This window comes from Cebus imitator, unplaced genomic scaffold, assembly GCF_001604975.1.
Source record: "Cebus imitator isolate Cc_AM_T3 unplaced genomic scaffold, Cebus_imitator-1.0 Scaffold8, whole genome shotgun sequence".
Taxonomy (NCBI): domain Eukaryota; kingdom Metazoa; phylum Chordata; class Mammalia; order Primates; family Cebidae; genus Cebus; species Cebus imitator.
This window is the reverse complement of record NW_016107323.1, coordinates 6,794,687-6,812,642: the sequence shown is the minus strand read 5'-3', so window position 1 is coordinate 6,812,642 and position 17,956 is coordinate 6,794,687. Positions and strand designations below refer to the sequence as shown.

The following is a 17,956-nucleotide window of genomic DNA, read 5'->3' as shown; positions in this document are numbered from 1 at the left end:
GTCCCTGATGTGCCCTGAAGTGACCCTTCCCTCAACTGCTCCCTGAGATCCCCTCTCGGTGACCTCTGTGTGTGTCCTGGAGGATGGCCCTGAAGTCTGGAGATGCCCTGGACATGCCTGGTCCTCCTCTCTCTCCCCTGCCGGCCACGGATTTATTGATCTCTCAGATGGAGCCCATTCACCTTCGCAGCGCGTGCTTGGTCAAGAGCTAGCTGCCCCCTTTATTTATTCAGAGTCACCGATTCTTTTAGTGGATGTTTCTTTTGTTTTTCTCTTTTTTTTTTTTGAGACGGAGTCTCACTCTGTCATTCAGGCTGGAGTGCAGTGGTGCAATCTCGGCTCACTGTAACCTCTGCCTCCCAGGTTCAAGTGATTCTCCTGCCTTAGCCTCCCGAGTAGCTGTAACTACAGGTGTGCACCACCACAACCAGCTAATTTTTGTGCTTTTAGTAGAGACAGGGTTTTACCATGTTGGCCAGGCTAGCTGGAACTACTGACCTCGAGTGATCTGCTGACCTCGGCCTCCCGGAGTGCTGGGATTACAGGCGTGAGCTGCCGCACCCAGCCAGTGGATGCTAATCTTGAGTGCCCACTCTGTCAGTCAGTGGGGTTAGCCCTGAGTCTCCAGGGTGAGCCAGAGCAGATCCGCCTCTACTCAGGCGGCACTTTCAGTTTAGAGGATGGGACAGGGAAGAAGCAAGTAGCTGAGCACATGGATGTATGATTTGAGTTGGGGGAGGTGCCGAAGTTAGAGAGTGGGCGGATACAGGAAAGGTAATCCAGGAGGGCTTCTTGGAGGAGTTGGCATTTAAGCCCAAAGCCAAGGGTTGCAAAGGGGCAGGTACAGAGAGGGAGGGAAGGGTGTTCTAGGTGAAGAGAAATGTGAGTACAAGGGCCTAAGGCTGGAGAGGCTCTGTAGATGTGTCCACGGAATAAGGCCTCACAGTCACATTCTGTGTGCTGAAGAATCTGTGCAACCTCTGCTCAGAGGTAGAAACAAACTGAGGGCCAGAGCAGCACAGTGCCCAGGGTTCCCGCCCTTCTACTGAAAGCTGGTGCCCAGGGTTCCCGCCCTTCTACTGAAAGCTGTGAGCTTTGTGTCTCCCCTTCCCTCCCTCAGACCCCTCCTGCAAGCCCTCCTCCCAAATGTACCCCAGGAAGTCCAGGCTGGTGGAGGAAGAGGTATGCAGCTGAGCCCTGAAGGCTGCCTCAGTGAGATCTGGTGGGGGCAGTATTCCTTTTTATTTTTTGGCTCAAAGGTCAAAGTTCAGGAAGAGGAAAAGTGGGTGCTGCCCAGGTGCTCTTATTAGAGGCTGTCTCTGTGTCTGTGCTCCTGTCAACAAGAGAGCACCTCTTACCCCACTGTGGATGCTAACGACCCCCTTTCCCAGCACCTGCCCCGAGATGGAAGAGGAAGGGAGGAGAGTGGCTGTCCCCTTCTCATGGTGAAACAGGTGGGGTACAGCCAGATGCCAGCTTCGTCTGCCCTTGCAACCCTGTCCCACCTGCTTCCACATCCTGCCCTGTCCTCAGTTTCCCCAACTGCATTCCCCTTCTCCCCTGGCCCTGCTGCTTCTTGTTAGGGTTTCTCTGTTCCCCTACTCTACCCTCTTCTCCCTTCCAGACCCTGTGCTTCCATCTTCCTTCTCTTTAGCTTCTTATTCATTGAACACAGTCTTACTGGATCCCAGGATGTGCCAAGCACTGGGCCGGGTAAGAATGTGACAAAGAGAGCATTCATGCCTCACGGCGGCCCTGGGCTAATTCTCTCTCAGAACCTAGCATGTAATAGATGCCCAAATAATGTTTGTTGAGTGACTGAATGAGTGTCTCCATGCCCTCCTTCTCTTAGTGTCTGTTTCCTTCCTTTCTCTCTCATCTCTTCTCCTCCCAGCCCTCTCTGTGCCATGCCCTTCCTCCTTCTGCCTCTGTAGCTCCACATCTCCCCCATGCACATACAAGTTCCTGACACGCAGTAGGTACTCCTTAATAATGGTAATATCAACTAACATTTATTGAGTGTTTACTGTGTGGTGGACCATGGGCAAGTACATATAAGCATGGCCTCATTTGTTTCAAATGTTTGTTGAATAATAAATTTATTTATTTATGGAATGAATAATTATGGAATGATAGTTACGGAATGAACGGATGAAATGCTTCATCTTTTAGTCTGCTGTTTCTTTTTCTCTCTGTTTTTATCTTGTTCAGTCTGTCTGCCTTAGTAAGTACACAATAAATTACTAAAATATGAGTGGGTGGGTGGGTGGATGGCAGTTGGATGGATGGATAGATAGATGGATGGGTGGATGGGCAGATGGATGGATGGACAAGTGATGGATGGGTGGGTGCGTGGGTGGTTAGATAACTGATGGACTGATAGATGGGTTCATGGATGAGTGATGGATGGACGGGTGGGTGGATGGATGAGTGATGGATGAGTGGATGGATGAGTGGGTGGATGGATGGATGAGTGATGGATGGATGGATGAATGGATGGATTGGTGGGTGGATGGGTGGATGGATGGATGGATGAGGGATGGATGGATGATGGATTGGTGGGTGGATGGGTATTGGATGGATAAGTGATGGATGAATGGATAGATGAATGGGTGGATGGATGGATGAGTGATGGATGGATGAATGATGGATGGATGAGTGGTAGATGGATGTGTGAGTAGGTGGAGGGATAGATGAATGAGTGGATGGATAAGTGATGGATGGATGGATAGATGAGTGGGTGGATGGGCGGATGGATGGATAAGTGATGGATGAATGGATAGATGAATGAGTGGATGGATAAGTGATGGATGAATGGATAGATGAGTGGGTGGATGGGTGGATGGATGGATAAGTGATGGATGAATGGATAGATGAATGAGTGGATAGATAAGTGATGGATGGATGGATAGATGAGTGGGTGGATGGGCGGATGGATGGATAAGTGATGGATGGATGAGTGATAGATGGATGAATGATGGACGGATGTGTGGGTAGGTTGATGGATGAGGGATGGATGGATGGGTGAGTGATGGATGGATGGATGGATTGGGGGATGGATGGGTAGTTGGATGGAGGAATGACGGATGAATGGATCGATGAGTGGGTGGATGGGTGGATGGATTGATGAGTGATGGATGGATGGATGTGTGGGCAGGTGGATGGATAGATGAATGGGTGGATAGATGGTTGGATGGATGTGTGGGTAGGTGGATTGATAGATGAATGGGTGGATAGATGGATAAGCGATGGATGGATGGATGAGCAATAGATGAATGGATGGGTGGGTAGATGAGTGATGGATGTATGATGGGTGGGTGGATGGGTAGATGGAGGAATGAGTGATGGGTGGATGGATGAGTGGGTGGAAGAATGGATGAAGGATGGATGGATGAGTGATGAATGGATGGATGGGTGGGTAGGTAGATGGGTGAATGGTGGGTGGATGGTTGGATGGATGGATGGATGGTTGGATAAGTGGGTGGATGGATGGATAGACGGAGGAGTGGGTGGATGGATGGATGAGTGATGGATGGAGGGATGGGTGGGTAGGTGACTGGATGGATGAGTGATAGATGGAGGGATGGGTAAACGGATGAGTGGGTCGGTGGGTAGATGGATGGATGAGTGATGGATGGATGGATGGATAGATGGATGGGTTGATGAGTGGATGGGTGGGTGAGTGGATGTGTGGATGGATGGGTGGATAGATGTATGGGCAGTCTGTGTGTTTCTTTCTTTATGTTTGTCTCCACCCAGCATACAGCAGGTACTTGCTATAGTTTGTTGGATAAAACATTCCTTAGTTCTTCCAGCTGCGCTGCCTACCTCAGTCTGCTCCTGTAGGGCTTCAGCTGCCCGCCCTGCCTCCAGGCACAATCTCTGGGTCCCTAAGGCCAGGGACAGTGGGGCAGGCAAGGGATGAACCCTTCTATCAACTTGCTTCCCCACCTCCTCCAGGAAACAGCCGCAGAGCCCCAAAGCCCCTGCCCCCCAGCCGCCCCCCATCCTCAAAGTCTTCAACCGGCCCATCCTCTTTGACATCGTGTCCCGGGGCTCCACCACTGACCTGGATGGGCTGCTCCCCTTCTTGCTGACCCACAAGAAACGCCTGACTGATGAGGAGTTTCGAGGTAAGCCACCCAGATGGGCATAGCCAGTGGGACAGCCAGGGGTGTGGGGGAGGCCTGGCATTGGGGGTCCCCTTTCCCCTCAGCTTCTTCCTTTGGGTCAGTGGACTGCATTGGCCTGAAAAGAGCACTGGCCAGGGAGTCTGGTCCTATGTGTTCTTCACCTTGTTACTTAACGTGGTCTCTGAGCCTCAGCTACCTCCAGTTTTTCATTCATTCATTCAGCCCTTATTTATGAAAAGGTTAGTGTAGTGGGTAAGCAGAGTCCACCTACCTGGGGTCAGATCCCACCTTTACTACTTAAGTAATGTGTGGCCTCTCTGAGCCTCCGTTTCCTCATCTGTGAAAAGGGGGAATAATTACAGCATGCTCCTGGCTCTGAGAAGAGGTCATCTCACAAAGAGCCCAGCGCAGGCAGCTGGAGCTCTGGAGCTCCTGCTCCCCTGAGGGAAGGTCTGGAGGGATGGGCAGGGTGTCTGGGCTGGGAGTCCTGATTCCACTTCTTGGGATCCGCTCCACTCCAGCGCAGCTGGGCTGAAGCCCCAGCCCAGAGAGCTCACCCTTCAGCCTTGTCCAGATTCAAAACACCCACCTCAGGGCACCGGCACCCTCCACAGCCCCAGACCTCACCTGCGAACACCTGTACCCAGGTCAGCCACCTGTGACGTGCTGGGTTCCGGGTAAGCCATTAGTAACTGGCTGTCATCTCACAAGTCAAGATACCATGTCAAGAAGTGTGACACCTAGGCTGGGCATGGTGGCTCATGCCTGTAATCCCAGCACTTTGGGAGGCCAAGGCAGGAGGATTGCTTGAGTCTGGGAGGCCAAGGCAGGAGAATTGCTTTGAGCCTAGGAGGCTGAGACTGCAGTCAGCTCTGATGGTGCCACTGCACTCCAGCCTGGGTGACAGAAAAAAAAAAAAAAAAAAAAAAATCGTGACTCCTGTTATGAAGAAGGGCCGGAAGACTGACTGGTTGATCTACATCCTAAGTCTGAGGAAGCTTCGGGAATGTCAGAAGAGGCCATTTTTTGAGACTTCAGTTACTTTAGGTAAATTAAGCTCCCAAACAGGGTGAACAAGTCTGTGCTCCGTCATCCACATAGACCGTTATCAACCTGGTTTTTGTTTTTTTTTTTTAGATAGAGTCTCATTCTGACACATAGGCTGGCGTGCTGTGGTGTGATCACAGCTCCCTGCAGCCTTGAACTCCGGGCCTCATGCAATCCTGCTTCAGCCTCCAGAGCAGTTGGGACTACAGGTGCAAGCTACCATACCTGGCTAATTTTTCTTTTTTGTTTTAAGAGACAGGGTCTCACTCTGTTGCCCAGTCTGGTCTCAAACTCTTGGCTTCAAGCAATCCTCCTACCTCGACCTCCCAAAGTGCTGGGATTACAGGTGTGAGCCACCGAGGCTGGCCTCAACCTCTTTCTTTTTTTTTTTTTTTTTTTTTGAGGTGGAGTCTTGCTCTGTCACCCAGGCTGGAATGCAGTGGTGCAATCTCAGCATGCTGCAACCTCCGCCTCCCAAGTTCCAGCAATTCTCCTGCCTCAGCCTCCCAAGCAGCTGGGATTACAGGCGTGTGCCACCACGCCTAGCTAATTCTTTTGTGTTTTTAGTAGATATGGGGTTTCACCGTGTTAGCCAGAATGGTCTTGATCTCTTGACCTCGTGATCTGCCTGCCTCGGCCTCCCAAAGTGCTGGGATTACAGGTGTGAACCATTGCGCCTGGCCAACTTCATTCTTACACTGAAACAATACAATACAGTATCCTTGTGTCTATCAGAAGATAATTGTTGGGGCCGGGCATGGTGGCTTATGAGTGTAATCCCAGCATTTTGCGAGGCTGAGGCGGGTGGATCACCTAAGGTGGGGAGTTTGAGATCAGCCTGGCCAACATGGTAAAACCCTGTCTTTACTAAAAATACACACACACAAAAAGAACCGGCTTGGTGGCACACACCTTAATTCCAGCTACTCGGGGTGCTGAGGCAGGAGAATCACTTGAACCTGGGAGGTGGAGGTTGCACTGAGCTGAGGTCGCACCACTGCACTCCAGCCTGGCGACAGAGCGAGTCTCTGTCTCAAAAAAAAGACAGTTGCTGGATATATGAAAAATATTCACTTGTGGTTCCCGGATAGATGATGTGGCCTCGTTCGGAGGCACAAGCGTAGAGGTGTGGGAGGACAAGGCCTCTCTCTGCTCCTGGAGTAGCTCGGTGATGGCATGGATAATCTCATTTGGAGCTAACCTGGGTTTAAGCCCTGGCCGCATGGCCTCTCCTGGTCCGCCCAGTATGTGAGGCAAAGGTGGGGAATCCCTGGGCAGAGCGGATCCGGGGAGGTGGCCGCTGGCCCCTGTGCCGTCAGCACCGGGCTTGCTTGTTTAGGCCTCTGGCTTCTGAGTTCAGGACTGAGTCGGGGGCTCTTAGCCTAGTCCAGGAACCCCCAGATGCACGCATGTCTGTGCGTGAGCATGGGTGGGGGACTCTAGATAGGCTTGGGAGGTGGGTCGCTGAACTTGCAGAGGCTAGTGTATGTGCGTAGAGGGAGACTTACCTTGAGGCCCGTGATGCTACTGAAGTGACAGGGCCCCTGGCTAAGTCCTTTTCTAAGGTCCTGGATCCGCCCCTGCATGTCTTTCTGGCTACAGGGTCAGGAGCTCATCTGATTATAGGTAAGTCTGGGATGCCCTCCCCTGCCCCCATGTCCTCTCTGCAGGGTTTTACAACCTCCAATTTAGCAATTGTCAATTTAGAGCCCCTGACTACAGCAGCCCACCCTGGGCAGAGCCACTTCGCCACCTGGTGGCCGGGTCCTGGAACTGCATGTTCCGCCTCATCTCTGGTTCCGACATCACCCAGGACCCAGGCGCCCTGTCCCTGGGTCTATAACCTGTGTCTGAAAGCCCGAATCCAAGGTCTCTAGTTCCACTTTGGGTCACCTACGGTTTGGAATTGCCTGGGTTGCGCAGATCGCCCCTTCTTTCAATGTGTGTTAACTCAGCAAATGGTTGTGGGGCACCTACCCCATGGCAGGCACCATGCTTGGCAGAGGCCGAACAATAGTGAGCAAAGCAGACATCACAAGGTGCCCTCAAGGTTCTTGCAGGCTCCTTGGCAGGACCAGCATTGACCAAGCAACCACAGAAATAAGTACACAGTTACAAACTGTAATGGGTGTCAACAAGAGGCTGTCCTGGAGGATTTGACCTAGTCAGGGAAAACCTAGGAGAGCTTCTTGGAGGAGGTGACACTTGAGCAGAGTCTGAATGAGTTGCAGTTAACCAAGTGAAAAGAGGAGGGAGGAGTATTTCAGATCGGGGTGGGGGTTCAGGGACGGCAGGTGCAAAGGCCCTGTGGTTCACTGTGGTCAGTTGCGCTCTGAAGTGACCATTCCAGCTGCTATGTGGAAAGTGGATGAAGGAAGGCCTGAGCGGGAAATGAGGGCAGTGTCTTAGGCATGTGAGAGGGAGGGAGAGCCGTCGAGGGGGTGGAGAAATAGGAAGTACAATCGATAGGACATGTTGGGGTATGGATGTGGCAGAGAAGGAGGGTGAGGACAAGTGTGACACCAAGGCTTTGGGCTGGATGGGGACGCCATCCTCTGGGAAGAGGACACATGCAGGCTGGGGTGTGGGAGGGAAAGAGGTTGAAGTCAGCATGGAGACTTGTAAGCAGCCCAGCAAGAGACAATAATGAGAAAACAGACTAGCCACCTTGAGGCTGGAGCTAAGTGGGGGTGTGTCTGTGCATTAGGGCGGACTCCCAGAGGCCTCGGCCAGCATCCTGGATGGATGGATGGATGGATGGATGGACGGACGGATGGATGAAGGAGGCATTCCCTGGCTTCCACAGTTGGGGAGCAGGAGTCAGTTATTCATTTAAGAAATAGTTAGCTGGTGTTGCCTCTGAGCTGGGCACCAGGTGGACAGCGGGAAAGCAACAGGGAACAAGGCATGTCCCAATCAACCCTGCCCCTGGAAGGGCCGAGATTAGAATTCAGGTCTCTGTGAGGCTGTCCCACTGATTCCCGGCATTTGGGGAGATGGTTCCTAAATCCCCTCTCATGAAATAATGACAGCAACAGTAATATTTAGCAAAGCCTCCTATCTGCCTGGTACTGGGCTGATCAAATACTGATTAAGCTCCTCAATCTCCCTTCATAGCTTTAATTTAGCCAGAAAGGACACTAAGCGGAGAAGTGGTCATACAGCTGTGGGGAGCAAAGCCAGGACTCAAACCTAAGGCATCTGGCTTCAGAATGGGCACCTCAACCCACACCTGCATCTTCCACCCTCTGGCCATTCCAGAGCCCCTGGCATGATTTTGCCCTGTCCCTGATTCACAGGGGAGTTTTCGGCTCACTCCTCTGAGATATAAATCAACTCAGGTAACCATAAAAATAGCTACAATAGAACGAAACTTGCAAAGAGACATCAGCAACATCAGCAAATGTTAGTGAGAGGCGTTAAGGACCCGCTAGTACCAAACGGATAGCTGACTTCATGAGAGGGATTTGACGGTGGATGAAACCTTCAGTGTTACTGTTGCACCCCTGGAATCCCCAGGATTCTCTCCTGCCTCTCCTAAGGTCCGTTCACATCCACTGTGGCACGCAGTCCCACACTTCGGGGAATGCTGCACCCCTCCACCCCCTTCTAGGGGCACCAGTGTAAATGCTTCATGGGAAAAGGATTCTATGTTCTGTAGGTGGGTGAACGCTGCCTAGTGTGTCTTGCTTTTAGAGGTTCACAGTCCCTGTGTGAAAGGCTCTGAGAGGCCCTATAGGAAGAACATACTGTTGGCTTTGTTCAACCCAGCATTCTCACCATTTACTTGTTTATGAAGCACTTTTAAAAAATCTTTTCCAGGGCTGGGTGTGGTGGCTCACATCTGTAATCCCAGCACTTTGGGAAGCTGAGGTGGGAGGATCACTTGAGGGCATGAGCCTGAGACCAGCCTAGGTAACATAGTAAGATCCCATCTCTACAAAAATAGAAATTAAGAAATTAGTTGAGCATGGAGGTGCACACCTGTAGTCTTAGCTGCTACTTGGGAGGCTGAGGTGGGAGGATCACTTGAGCCCAGGAACCGGAGGCTGCAGTGAGCTAGGATTGTACCACTATACTTGAGACTGGATGACACAGCAAGACCCTGTCTCTCAAAAAAATAAATGAATAAATAAATAATCTTCCCAAATAAGATTATTTAAATAAACACCAATCCGTAGGCTGCAGCCTCTCACATTTCAAAGTGCTTTTACCCCCATGAGTTTATTGCACCCTCTCAGCACCACTGGAGGCAGTGAGAGTGGCTGCCATCTGTCTCCAGTGGACAGATGAGGGAACGGACTCAGAGAGGAGATATTGACAGACAGGACATCTGACCCCCTGCTAGTGCTCTGTACCCTGGTGCCTAGAAGTTCAAGGTCACGGGCCGGAGCACCACCTCATCCTGTGTGTCCCTCCCGCTAGAGCCATCCACCGGGAAGACCTGCCTGCCCAAGGCCTTGCTGAACCTGAGCAACGGCCGCAATGACACCATCCCTGTGCTGCTGGACATCGCGGAGCGTACCGGGAACATGCGGGAGTTCATTAACTCGCCCTTCCGCGACATCTACTATCGAGGTGGGGCCTGGGCTGGGCAGGGGCACCATGGGGGTGGTGGAGACACTGTCCCTTGCCTGTCTTACCCCCGAGAGCTTTGATCTGGGCCTAAGTGCCAGCATGCACCCAGGACCTGATGAATGAATGAATGAATGAATGAATGGATGGATGATGGATGATGGATGGATGGAGGAAGGAACAATAACTACCCCTGCCAACTTTGTTTCGAGTTTCAGAATAGAAGATTCCACTGGGCATGGTTGCTCTTGCCTGTAATCCCAGCACTTTGGGAGGCTAAAGAGGGCAGATCACATGAGCTCAGGAGTTCAAGACCAGCCTGGACAATGTGGTGAAACCGTGTCTCTACTAAAAATACAAAAATTAGCTGAGCGTGGTGGCATGCACCTGTAATCCCAGGTAGTCAGGAGGCTGAGGCAGGAGAATTGCTTGAACCTGGGAGGTGGATGTTGCAGTGAGCCAAGATCATGCCATTTCACCATTGCATTCCAGCCTGGGTGACAAGAGCAAGACTCGTCTCAAAAAAAAAAAAGATACAAAAAAGCCAGGCATTGTTGGTGCACACCCGTCCATGTCAGTGGTCCCAGCTACTCAGGAGGCTGAGGTGAGAGGATCACTTGAGCTCAGAGGGTTGAGGCTGCAGTGAGCTATGATCGTGCCACTGCACTCCAGCCTGGGTGACAGAGTGAGACCCTGTCTCAAAAAAAAAAAAAAAAAGTTTCAAGGTTCTGAGACGCAGCAAGTCTAGTGATCACGAGCTGGGGATGGCCCTAATATGCTGTGGTGGCAGAGACTCGGAGGCTCTGTGATGGTGAGTCCTGCGCTCACAAACTAAGAGGCAAAAGCAGCAGGGGACCAAGCTCTCTGGTTCTGAATTCTGAGATTCTGTAAATCAGAGTTGACCGTCAGATGCCTGGATATTAAGATTCAAAATCCATGAATATTACGCCTTGAGTTAGAAATTCTGGGAGGCCAAGGTACTGTTGTTTCCTCTGGGATTTATTTCTTTTTTCTTATATTTGAGACAGGGTCTTACTCTGTCACCCAAGCTGGAGTGCAGTGGTGTGATCACGGCTCACTGCAGTCTTGACCTCCTGGGCTCAAGTGATCCTCCCACCTCAGCCTCCCAAGTAGCTGGGACCACTGGCATGGACCACCATGCCAGGTTAATTTTAAAAATTTCTGTAGAGATGGGGTCTCACTATGTTGTTGTATTAGTCTGTACTCATGCTGCTCTAAAGAACTGCCCAAAATTGGATAATTTATAAAGGAAAGAGGTTTAATTGACTCACAGCTCCTCAGGGCTGGGGTGCATCAGGAAACTTACCATCACGGCAGAAGCAGGAAGCAAACGTCCTTCTTCACGTGGTGGTAGGAAGGAGAAGTGTGGAGCGAAATGGGGAAAAGCCCCTTCTAGAATCATCAGCTCTCTTGAGAACTCACTCACTATCACCAAAACAACATGAGGGTAACTGCCCCCGTAATTAAATTACCTTTCATGGGGTCCCTCCCATAACACACGGGGATTATGGGAACTACAAGGTGAGATTTAGATGCGGACACAGAGCCAAACCGTATCAGTTGGCCAGGCTGGTATTGAACTGCTAGGCTTAAGCAATCCTCCTGCCTCCGCCTCCTGAGTAGCTGGGACCACAGGTGTAAGTCACCAAGCCCAGTTAATTTTTAAAATGTCTCCTGTGTTGTCCAGGCTTGCCTCAAACTCCTGGGCTCAAGTGATCTCCCTCCTCGGCCTCTAGAGTGCTGGAATTACAGGCATGAGCCACTCTAGGATTTTTAAAGCAGCTTATGAATCTTAAAAGTTCTCACCTTCAGGATTCCACACACTGGGTGTCCTTTGGGCTTGAGATTTTGCTTCTGTGATATGTCCTGGGGAATATCTGAGGGCCCGATTTGCTGCCCTTGGGTGTTGCTGGGCAGGACTCTACCTGCATCCTCCACCTCAGTTTCTATATCCTGCACCCCACACCCACCCCCAGCAAGCCTGGCTGGGTCTCTGCTCCGCCAGGTCCCTGGATGACTGTCCCCTGCCCCCAGGTCAGACGGCCCTGCACATCGCCATCGAGCGCCGCTGCAAACACTACGTGGAGCTCCTCGTGGCCCAAGGAGCTGACGTCCATGCCCAGGCCCGTGGGCGCTTCTTCCAGCCCAAGGATGAGGGGGGCTACTTCTACTTCGGTAAGGAGAGGCCTGGTGGGGCTGACAGCATGCTGGAGAGGCATGGTGGGATATAGCGTGCTACTGGCGGTGTCTGCAGCCCTGACCATCCCCCAGACACCCAGGGCCACTCTGCCACAGGCACAGGCAGCGTGTCAGTCTTGGTCACGGGGCCCTGGCCTCTGAGGTGTAAGTGCCATGGAGGAAGTTGGAACCATGGAGCTGGATTCAAATCCTTACTCCAGCCAGGCACGTGGCTCACACCTGTCATCCTGGCACTTTGGGAGGTCAAGGCAAGAGGACCGCTTGAGACTAGCCTGGGCAACATAGCAAGACCCTGTCTCTATCAAAAATTTTAAAAATGGCTGGGCGTGGTGGCTCATGCCTGTAATCCTAGCGCTTTGGGAGGACAAGGCAGGCGTGTCACCTGAGGTCAGAAGTTCAAGACCAGCCTGGCTAACAACATGGTGAAACCCCATCTCTACAAAAATACAAAAATTAGCTGGGCATGATGGTGGTTGCCTGTAATCCTAGCTAGTTGGGAGGCTGAGGTGGGAGAATCATTTGAGGCAGAGGCTGCAGTGAGCCGAGATTACGCCATTGCACCCCAGCCTAGGTGACAGAACAAGACTCTGTCTCAAAAAAAGAAAAAAAAAATTAAAAAAATTAGATGGCATGGTGGCATGTACTTGTGGTCCCAGCTGCTCGGGAGGCCGAGGATGGAGGATCACTTGAACCCAAGAGTTTGAGGCTGCAGTAAGCCGTGATTGCACCACTGCACTCCAGCCTGGGCGACAGAGCAAGATCCTGTCTTTAAAAAGCAAAAAGAAAACAACAACAAAAGCCAAATCCTCAGTCTGCCCTTTCCAGGCATGTGACCTCACTTCTCTGAGCCTCCCCAGCTGTGTGGTGGGAACCACGAGAGGCCCTTGGGCTGTGATGTCAGCGCCCAGCTCTGTGTTGTCTGTGCCCTTTTGTCTGGTTTATGTTGGGACCAGTGCTCTCATCACCAGGCCCAAAGTCCACCACTGCTATCGTCATCACTGGACTCATGAAATAGTTTGAATTTTGCCCCTACTTAAAGGCACTCCTTATGTGCAGCTCAGGGACAAAAATCACACAAAGAATTCCATCATCGGAGGCCGGGTGCAGTAGCTCACACCTGTAATCCCTGCACTTTGGGAGGCCGAGGCAGGTGGATCACAAGGTCAAGAGATCGAGACCATCCTGGTCAACATGGTGAAACCCCGTCTCTACTAAAAATACAAAAATTAGCTGGGCATGGTGGCACATGCCTGTAATCCCAGCTACTCGGGAGGCTGAGGCAGGAGAATTGCTTGAACCCAGGAGGCGGAGGTTGCGTTGAGCCAAGATCGTGCCATTGCACTCCAGCCTGGGTAACAAGAGCAAAACTGCATCTCAAAAAAAGAAAAAAAAAAAGAATTCCATCATCGGCTGGGCAGGGTGGCTCATGCTTGTAATCCCTGCACTTTGGAAGGCCGAGGCGGGTGGATCACTTGAGGTCAGGAGTTTGAGGCCAGCCTAGCCAACATAGGGAAATCCTGTCTCTACTAAAAATACAAAAATTAGCTGGCCTGTAATCGCATGCACCTGTAATCCCAGCTACTCGGGGGAGTGAGGCACGAGAATCGCTTGAACCCAGGAGGTGGAGGTTGCAGTGAGCTGAGATCGCACCACTGCACTCCAGCCTAGATGACAGAGTGAGACTCCATCTCAGAAAAAGAAAAAAGAAAAAAATTCCGTCATTGGATGTGTCCAGTCCCTCATAGCCTCCAAGTAGCATGCCTATGCCCTTAACTAGCTACCCCCCATCTCCCTGGCATCACCCAGAGAAACTTGCAGTTCATGTCCGCTGCTGGTACTGTCTCCATCGTCACCCTCAGAGTGCCATGGTGTCTGCCCCGAGAGCGTCTGCAGGCAGAGCCCCACCCCAGGCCCCCTTCGCTGACCTCCCCCCGCAACCCTGGCCCGCAGGTGAGCTGCCCCTGTCGCTGGCTGCCTGCACCAACCAGCCGCACATCGTCAACTACCTGACGGAGAACCCGCACAAGAAGGCGGACATGCGGCGGCAGGACTCGCGCGGCAGCACGGTGCTGCATGCGCTGGTGGCCATCGCCGACAACACGCGGGAGAACACCAAGTTCGTTACCAAGATGTACGACCTGCTGCTGCTCAAGTGCGCCCGCCTCTTCCCCGACAGCAACCTGGAGGCCGTGCTCAACAACGACGGCCTCTCGCCCCTCATGATGGCTGCCAAGACGGGCAAGATTGGGGTGAGTGTGGGCGAGGGCACAGCTGATCCACCCACTCATACCCCCCCATCATTAATACGTGCACGCACCTCCCAACATGCCAACCCCAGTGTGCGAATGTCCCAGCTCATGAACCTGCTGTGGCTCCCTAGAGTCCAGCCAAGCTTCTTAGCTTCATCCTCGAGCCTCTCGATTCATGTCACCCTACAGGATAGTCACCACTCTACCCTCACCAGCCAGGATGAGCCACTGATAGGAAACTGAGTCCCAGGGCCCTGGCCCAGCAGTGGTCCCAGCTTCGAAGCTGCTGAGTGGCCCTGCGCCAGTTCCTTTCCCTCTCTGGGCCACACGGCATGGGGCCTGAAGGGTTTCTCAGCTTCAGAACGGTTATTTTGGACTGTTATTTTGCCGGATGATGAGCTGCATCCCGGCCTCTACCCACCGGATGCCAAGAGCACCTCCCCTTACACTTGTGACCACCAAAAATATCTCCAGGCCATTGCTGAATTGTCTTGTGGGGGGCAGCATCGCCGCGATTGGGAACCAAGTCTGGAGTTACCTAGAGGGAGGAGACCTGCCGCCCCGGCCCTCCCACTTCCCAGTGTGTGACCTCAGTGACCAGCCTCTGCCTCCCTCTCTTCTGTTCCTTTCGCGTCTCCCTTTTCTGTGCCTCAGTTTCCTTGTCTGTAAAATGGGGATATAAGAGTGCCCTCTGGTGTAGTGTCATGGCAGTTAAATGAGGTGATCCACATAAGGCTCTTAGGGAGGAGATGGGGAGAGGCAGTAAATGCTCAGTGAATGGGGGGTGGGGAATATCGCCTGACGGGCATGGTGGCACATGTCTGTAGTGCCAGCTAGTTGGGAGGCTGAGGTGGGAGGATCGTTTAAGTCCAGCCCGGGCAACATAGTAAGATCCCAAATAAAAATAAACAAATAAAAAATAAAAATAAAAATGTTGCAAAAATTACTAAAATTGCAATTATACCAGGGTCCTGAGGCAGTATAAAGGCTCTGGTTTAAATCCTGACTTCAGCCGGACTCAGTGGCTCATGTCTATAATCCTAGCACTTTGGGAGGCTGACATGGGAGGATCGCTTGAGCCCAGGAGTTTGAGACCAGCCTGGGCAATATAGTGAGACCTCATCTCTACAAAAAATAAAAATGAATTAGCCAGGCACAGCAGCATCTGCCTTTGGTTCCAGCTACTTGGGAGGCTGAGGCAGGAGGATCACTTGAGCCAAGGAGGTTGAGGCAGCGGTGAGCTGTGATAGTGCCACTGCACTCCAGCCTGGGCAACAGAGCCAGATCCTGTTTCAGAAAAACCCCCAAAATCCTGGCCGGGCATGGTGGCTCACGCCTGTAATCCCAACACTTTGGGAGGCTGAGGTAGGTGGATCACCAGAGGTCAGGAGTTTGAGACCAGCCTGGCCAACATACTGAAACCCTATCCCTACTAAAAATACAAAAATATTAGCCGGGTGTGGTGGGGAGCGCCTGTTATCCCAGCTACTCGGGAGGCTGAGGCAGGAGAATCACTTGAACCCGGGAGGTGGAGGTTGCAGTGAGCCGAGATTGCGCCACCACACTCCAGCCTCAGTGGCAGAGCAAGACTCCGTCTCAAAACAAATACAAACCCCAAATCCTAACTTTGCCCTATGAAACTGCATGACCTTGGTCAACTCCCACCTCCTCTCTGTGCCTCAGCCTCCCTGTGTGTAAGCCAGGGAAGGAGGAGTGATAACAGGCAGGACCGCAGCTGATCGGCAGCATTATAATTCACATATTATTAAGATGGGCTCATTGCTATTTTAAAGGCATGAGGAAGATATTCATTACAATTAAGATGGTGAAGGCTCGGCCAAGTCCCGTCTGGCTCCAGCTGACTGGTTATGTGGCTTCTGGAATGCCCTTCATTTTTCCCAGCCTCCACGCCCTATCTGTAAACCAAGACAATAAGAGCAAGAATTAGCAAGATGAGGATGGGGTCCTCCAGCAGCCGGGACTCAGCTGTTTTCTGGGGAGGTGTCACGTGCGTGCTGAGCTGGGCTCAGCCCCGGGGGCCTCTCCAGTGTGAGAACCTGACCCTCCTGGCCCCCTGTGCAGATCTTTCAGCACATCATCCGGCGGGAGGTGACGGATGAGGACACACGGCACCTGTCCCGCAAGTTCAAGGACTGGGCCTACGGGCCAGTGTATTCCTCGCTTTATGACCTCTCCTCCCTGGACACTTGTGGGGAAGAGGCCTCCGTGCTGGAGATCCTGGTGTACAACAGCAAGATTGAGGTGGGCATCAGGACGGGGCATGGGGTGCAGGGAAGGAGGGGCCAAGCTGGGATGAGACCCTGGGTGGGGCTGGGCTGGGGGAGAGAGCCTAGGCCTCTGGCCCCAACGTGCTGAGTATGTTGGCTGAGTGCAAGAGGAGGTGCCAACGAAGTGCCCAGAACAGTGTCTGGCATGTGAGGAAATGAGCAAGGCTTGTGGGAAGGTGGTCTTTTGGGGCAGATAGGACTGGCTTGGGATCCTGGCTCTAATTTACATGCTGTGTGTCTCAGGACAAGTGGCTCCACCTCTCTGTGTCTCAGCTTCCTTGTTTGTAACCTGGGGATAAGGACTGTGCATATACCGTGGGGTTGTTGGGAGGACCTGAGGTTAAGTTTAGAATGGCCTGGCACAGAGTAAACATTGTTAGCTATTAGCATTCGTGGTTGCTATATGGACTTTTGAAAGCTCTTTTTTTTTAGCCAGGCATGGTGGATTATGCCTGTAATCCCAGCATTTTGGAGGGCCAAAGTAGGCGGATTGCTTGAAGCCAGGAGTGTGAGACCAGCCTGGGCAATGTGGTGAAACCCTGTCTCTACAACAAAAATAAATAAAAATTAGCTAGGCCTGGTGGTGCGAGCCTGTGGTCCCAGCTACTTGGGAGACAGGTGGGGGGATCACCTGAGCATGGGGAGGTCCAGGCTGCAGTGAGCTGAAATCACACCACTGCACTCCAGCCTGGGTGTCAGAATGAGACCCTGTCTCAAAAACAACAAAAACAAAAAACTCACAAGTGTTTTTTTAGCTTTTTTCCCCCCACTTAGTATCTTGTAAACATTGTTCTGCACTTTCAAATGTTTTTTGGTAATTCTGTTGCTGCATGTAAATATGCCATGTTCAAATGAACCGTTCTGTTATTGTTAGTCGTTTGGGTTTGTTTATGTCTTTAACCATCAGAAATAGCATGACAAGAGCCTCTCTGTGGCTGCGTTATTGCACAAATCATGATTATGGAGAAACTCAAGTCATTCAAGGGCTAGGAACCTGTACAAATGGAGCAGAAAATGCTGGGGACTGGGTGCAGGTGGTCTCCCTTCTAGCCTTGCCCTGTGGCTTACTGGGCCTGTGAGCTTGGCTTCATTGCAAGACCTCCTTTGCTTCATCTTTTGAATTAGTGACCAACTTGATTTACATTAGTGGTGGCAGGAGGTTTAGCATCTCAGGTGCAAACTGATTGATTGGTAGTGTCTACCCAGGGAACTGTATAAATATGATTGTGCAGGGCTCAATTATTGATGTCTGCCCTGGGTTCAGAATTGGAGAATGGTGATGAGTCAGTCATTTATCATTTTTCAGCTAAATTTCCCAATCCTTCTCTCTGAATCAGAATTCCTGAGGATGGAGGCCAGTATTTATACTTGTAGGCAGCTATATAGATGATTTTGCCAGCAGCTTGGTCTGTCCACAGATTGGAGTTTGGGAACCATGAGAATA

The 17,956-nt window shown here is 51.7% G+C and overlaps 1 protein-coding gene across 2 annotated transcripts in view; it reads left to right on the top strand.

Annotated features, from left to right (window-relative positions):
* Positions 1-17,956, top strand: part of TRPV4 (transient receptor potential cation channel subfamily V member 4) — a 50,565-nt gene that overhangs the window by 21,222 nt on the left and 11,387 nt on the right. For both annotated transcript variants that reach the window (XM_017541711.2, XM_037743243.1), the window contains exons 3-7: positions 3,961-4,133; positions 9,606-9,758; positions 11,811-11,951; positions 13,926-14,224; positions 16,307-16,486. In XM_017541711.2, coding sequence (XP_017397200.1) covers positions 3,961-4,133; positions 9,606-9,758; positions 11,811-11,951; positions 13,926-14,224; positions 16,307-16,486 — 946 coding nt within the window. The remainder of the gene's footprint in view (positions 1-3,960; positions 4,134-9,605; positions 9,759-11,810; positions 11,952-13,925; positions 14,225-16,306; positions 16,487-17,956) is intronic.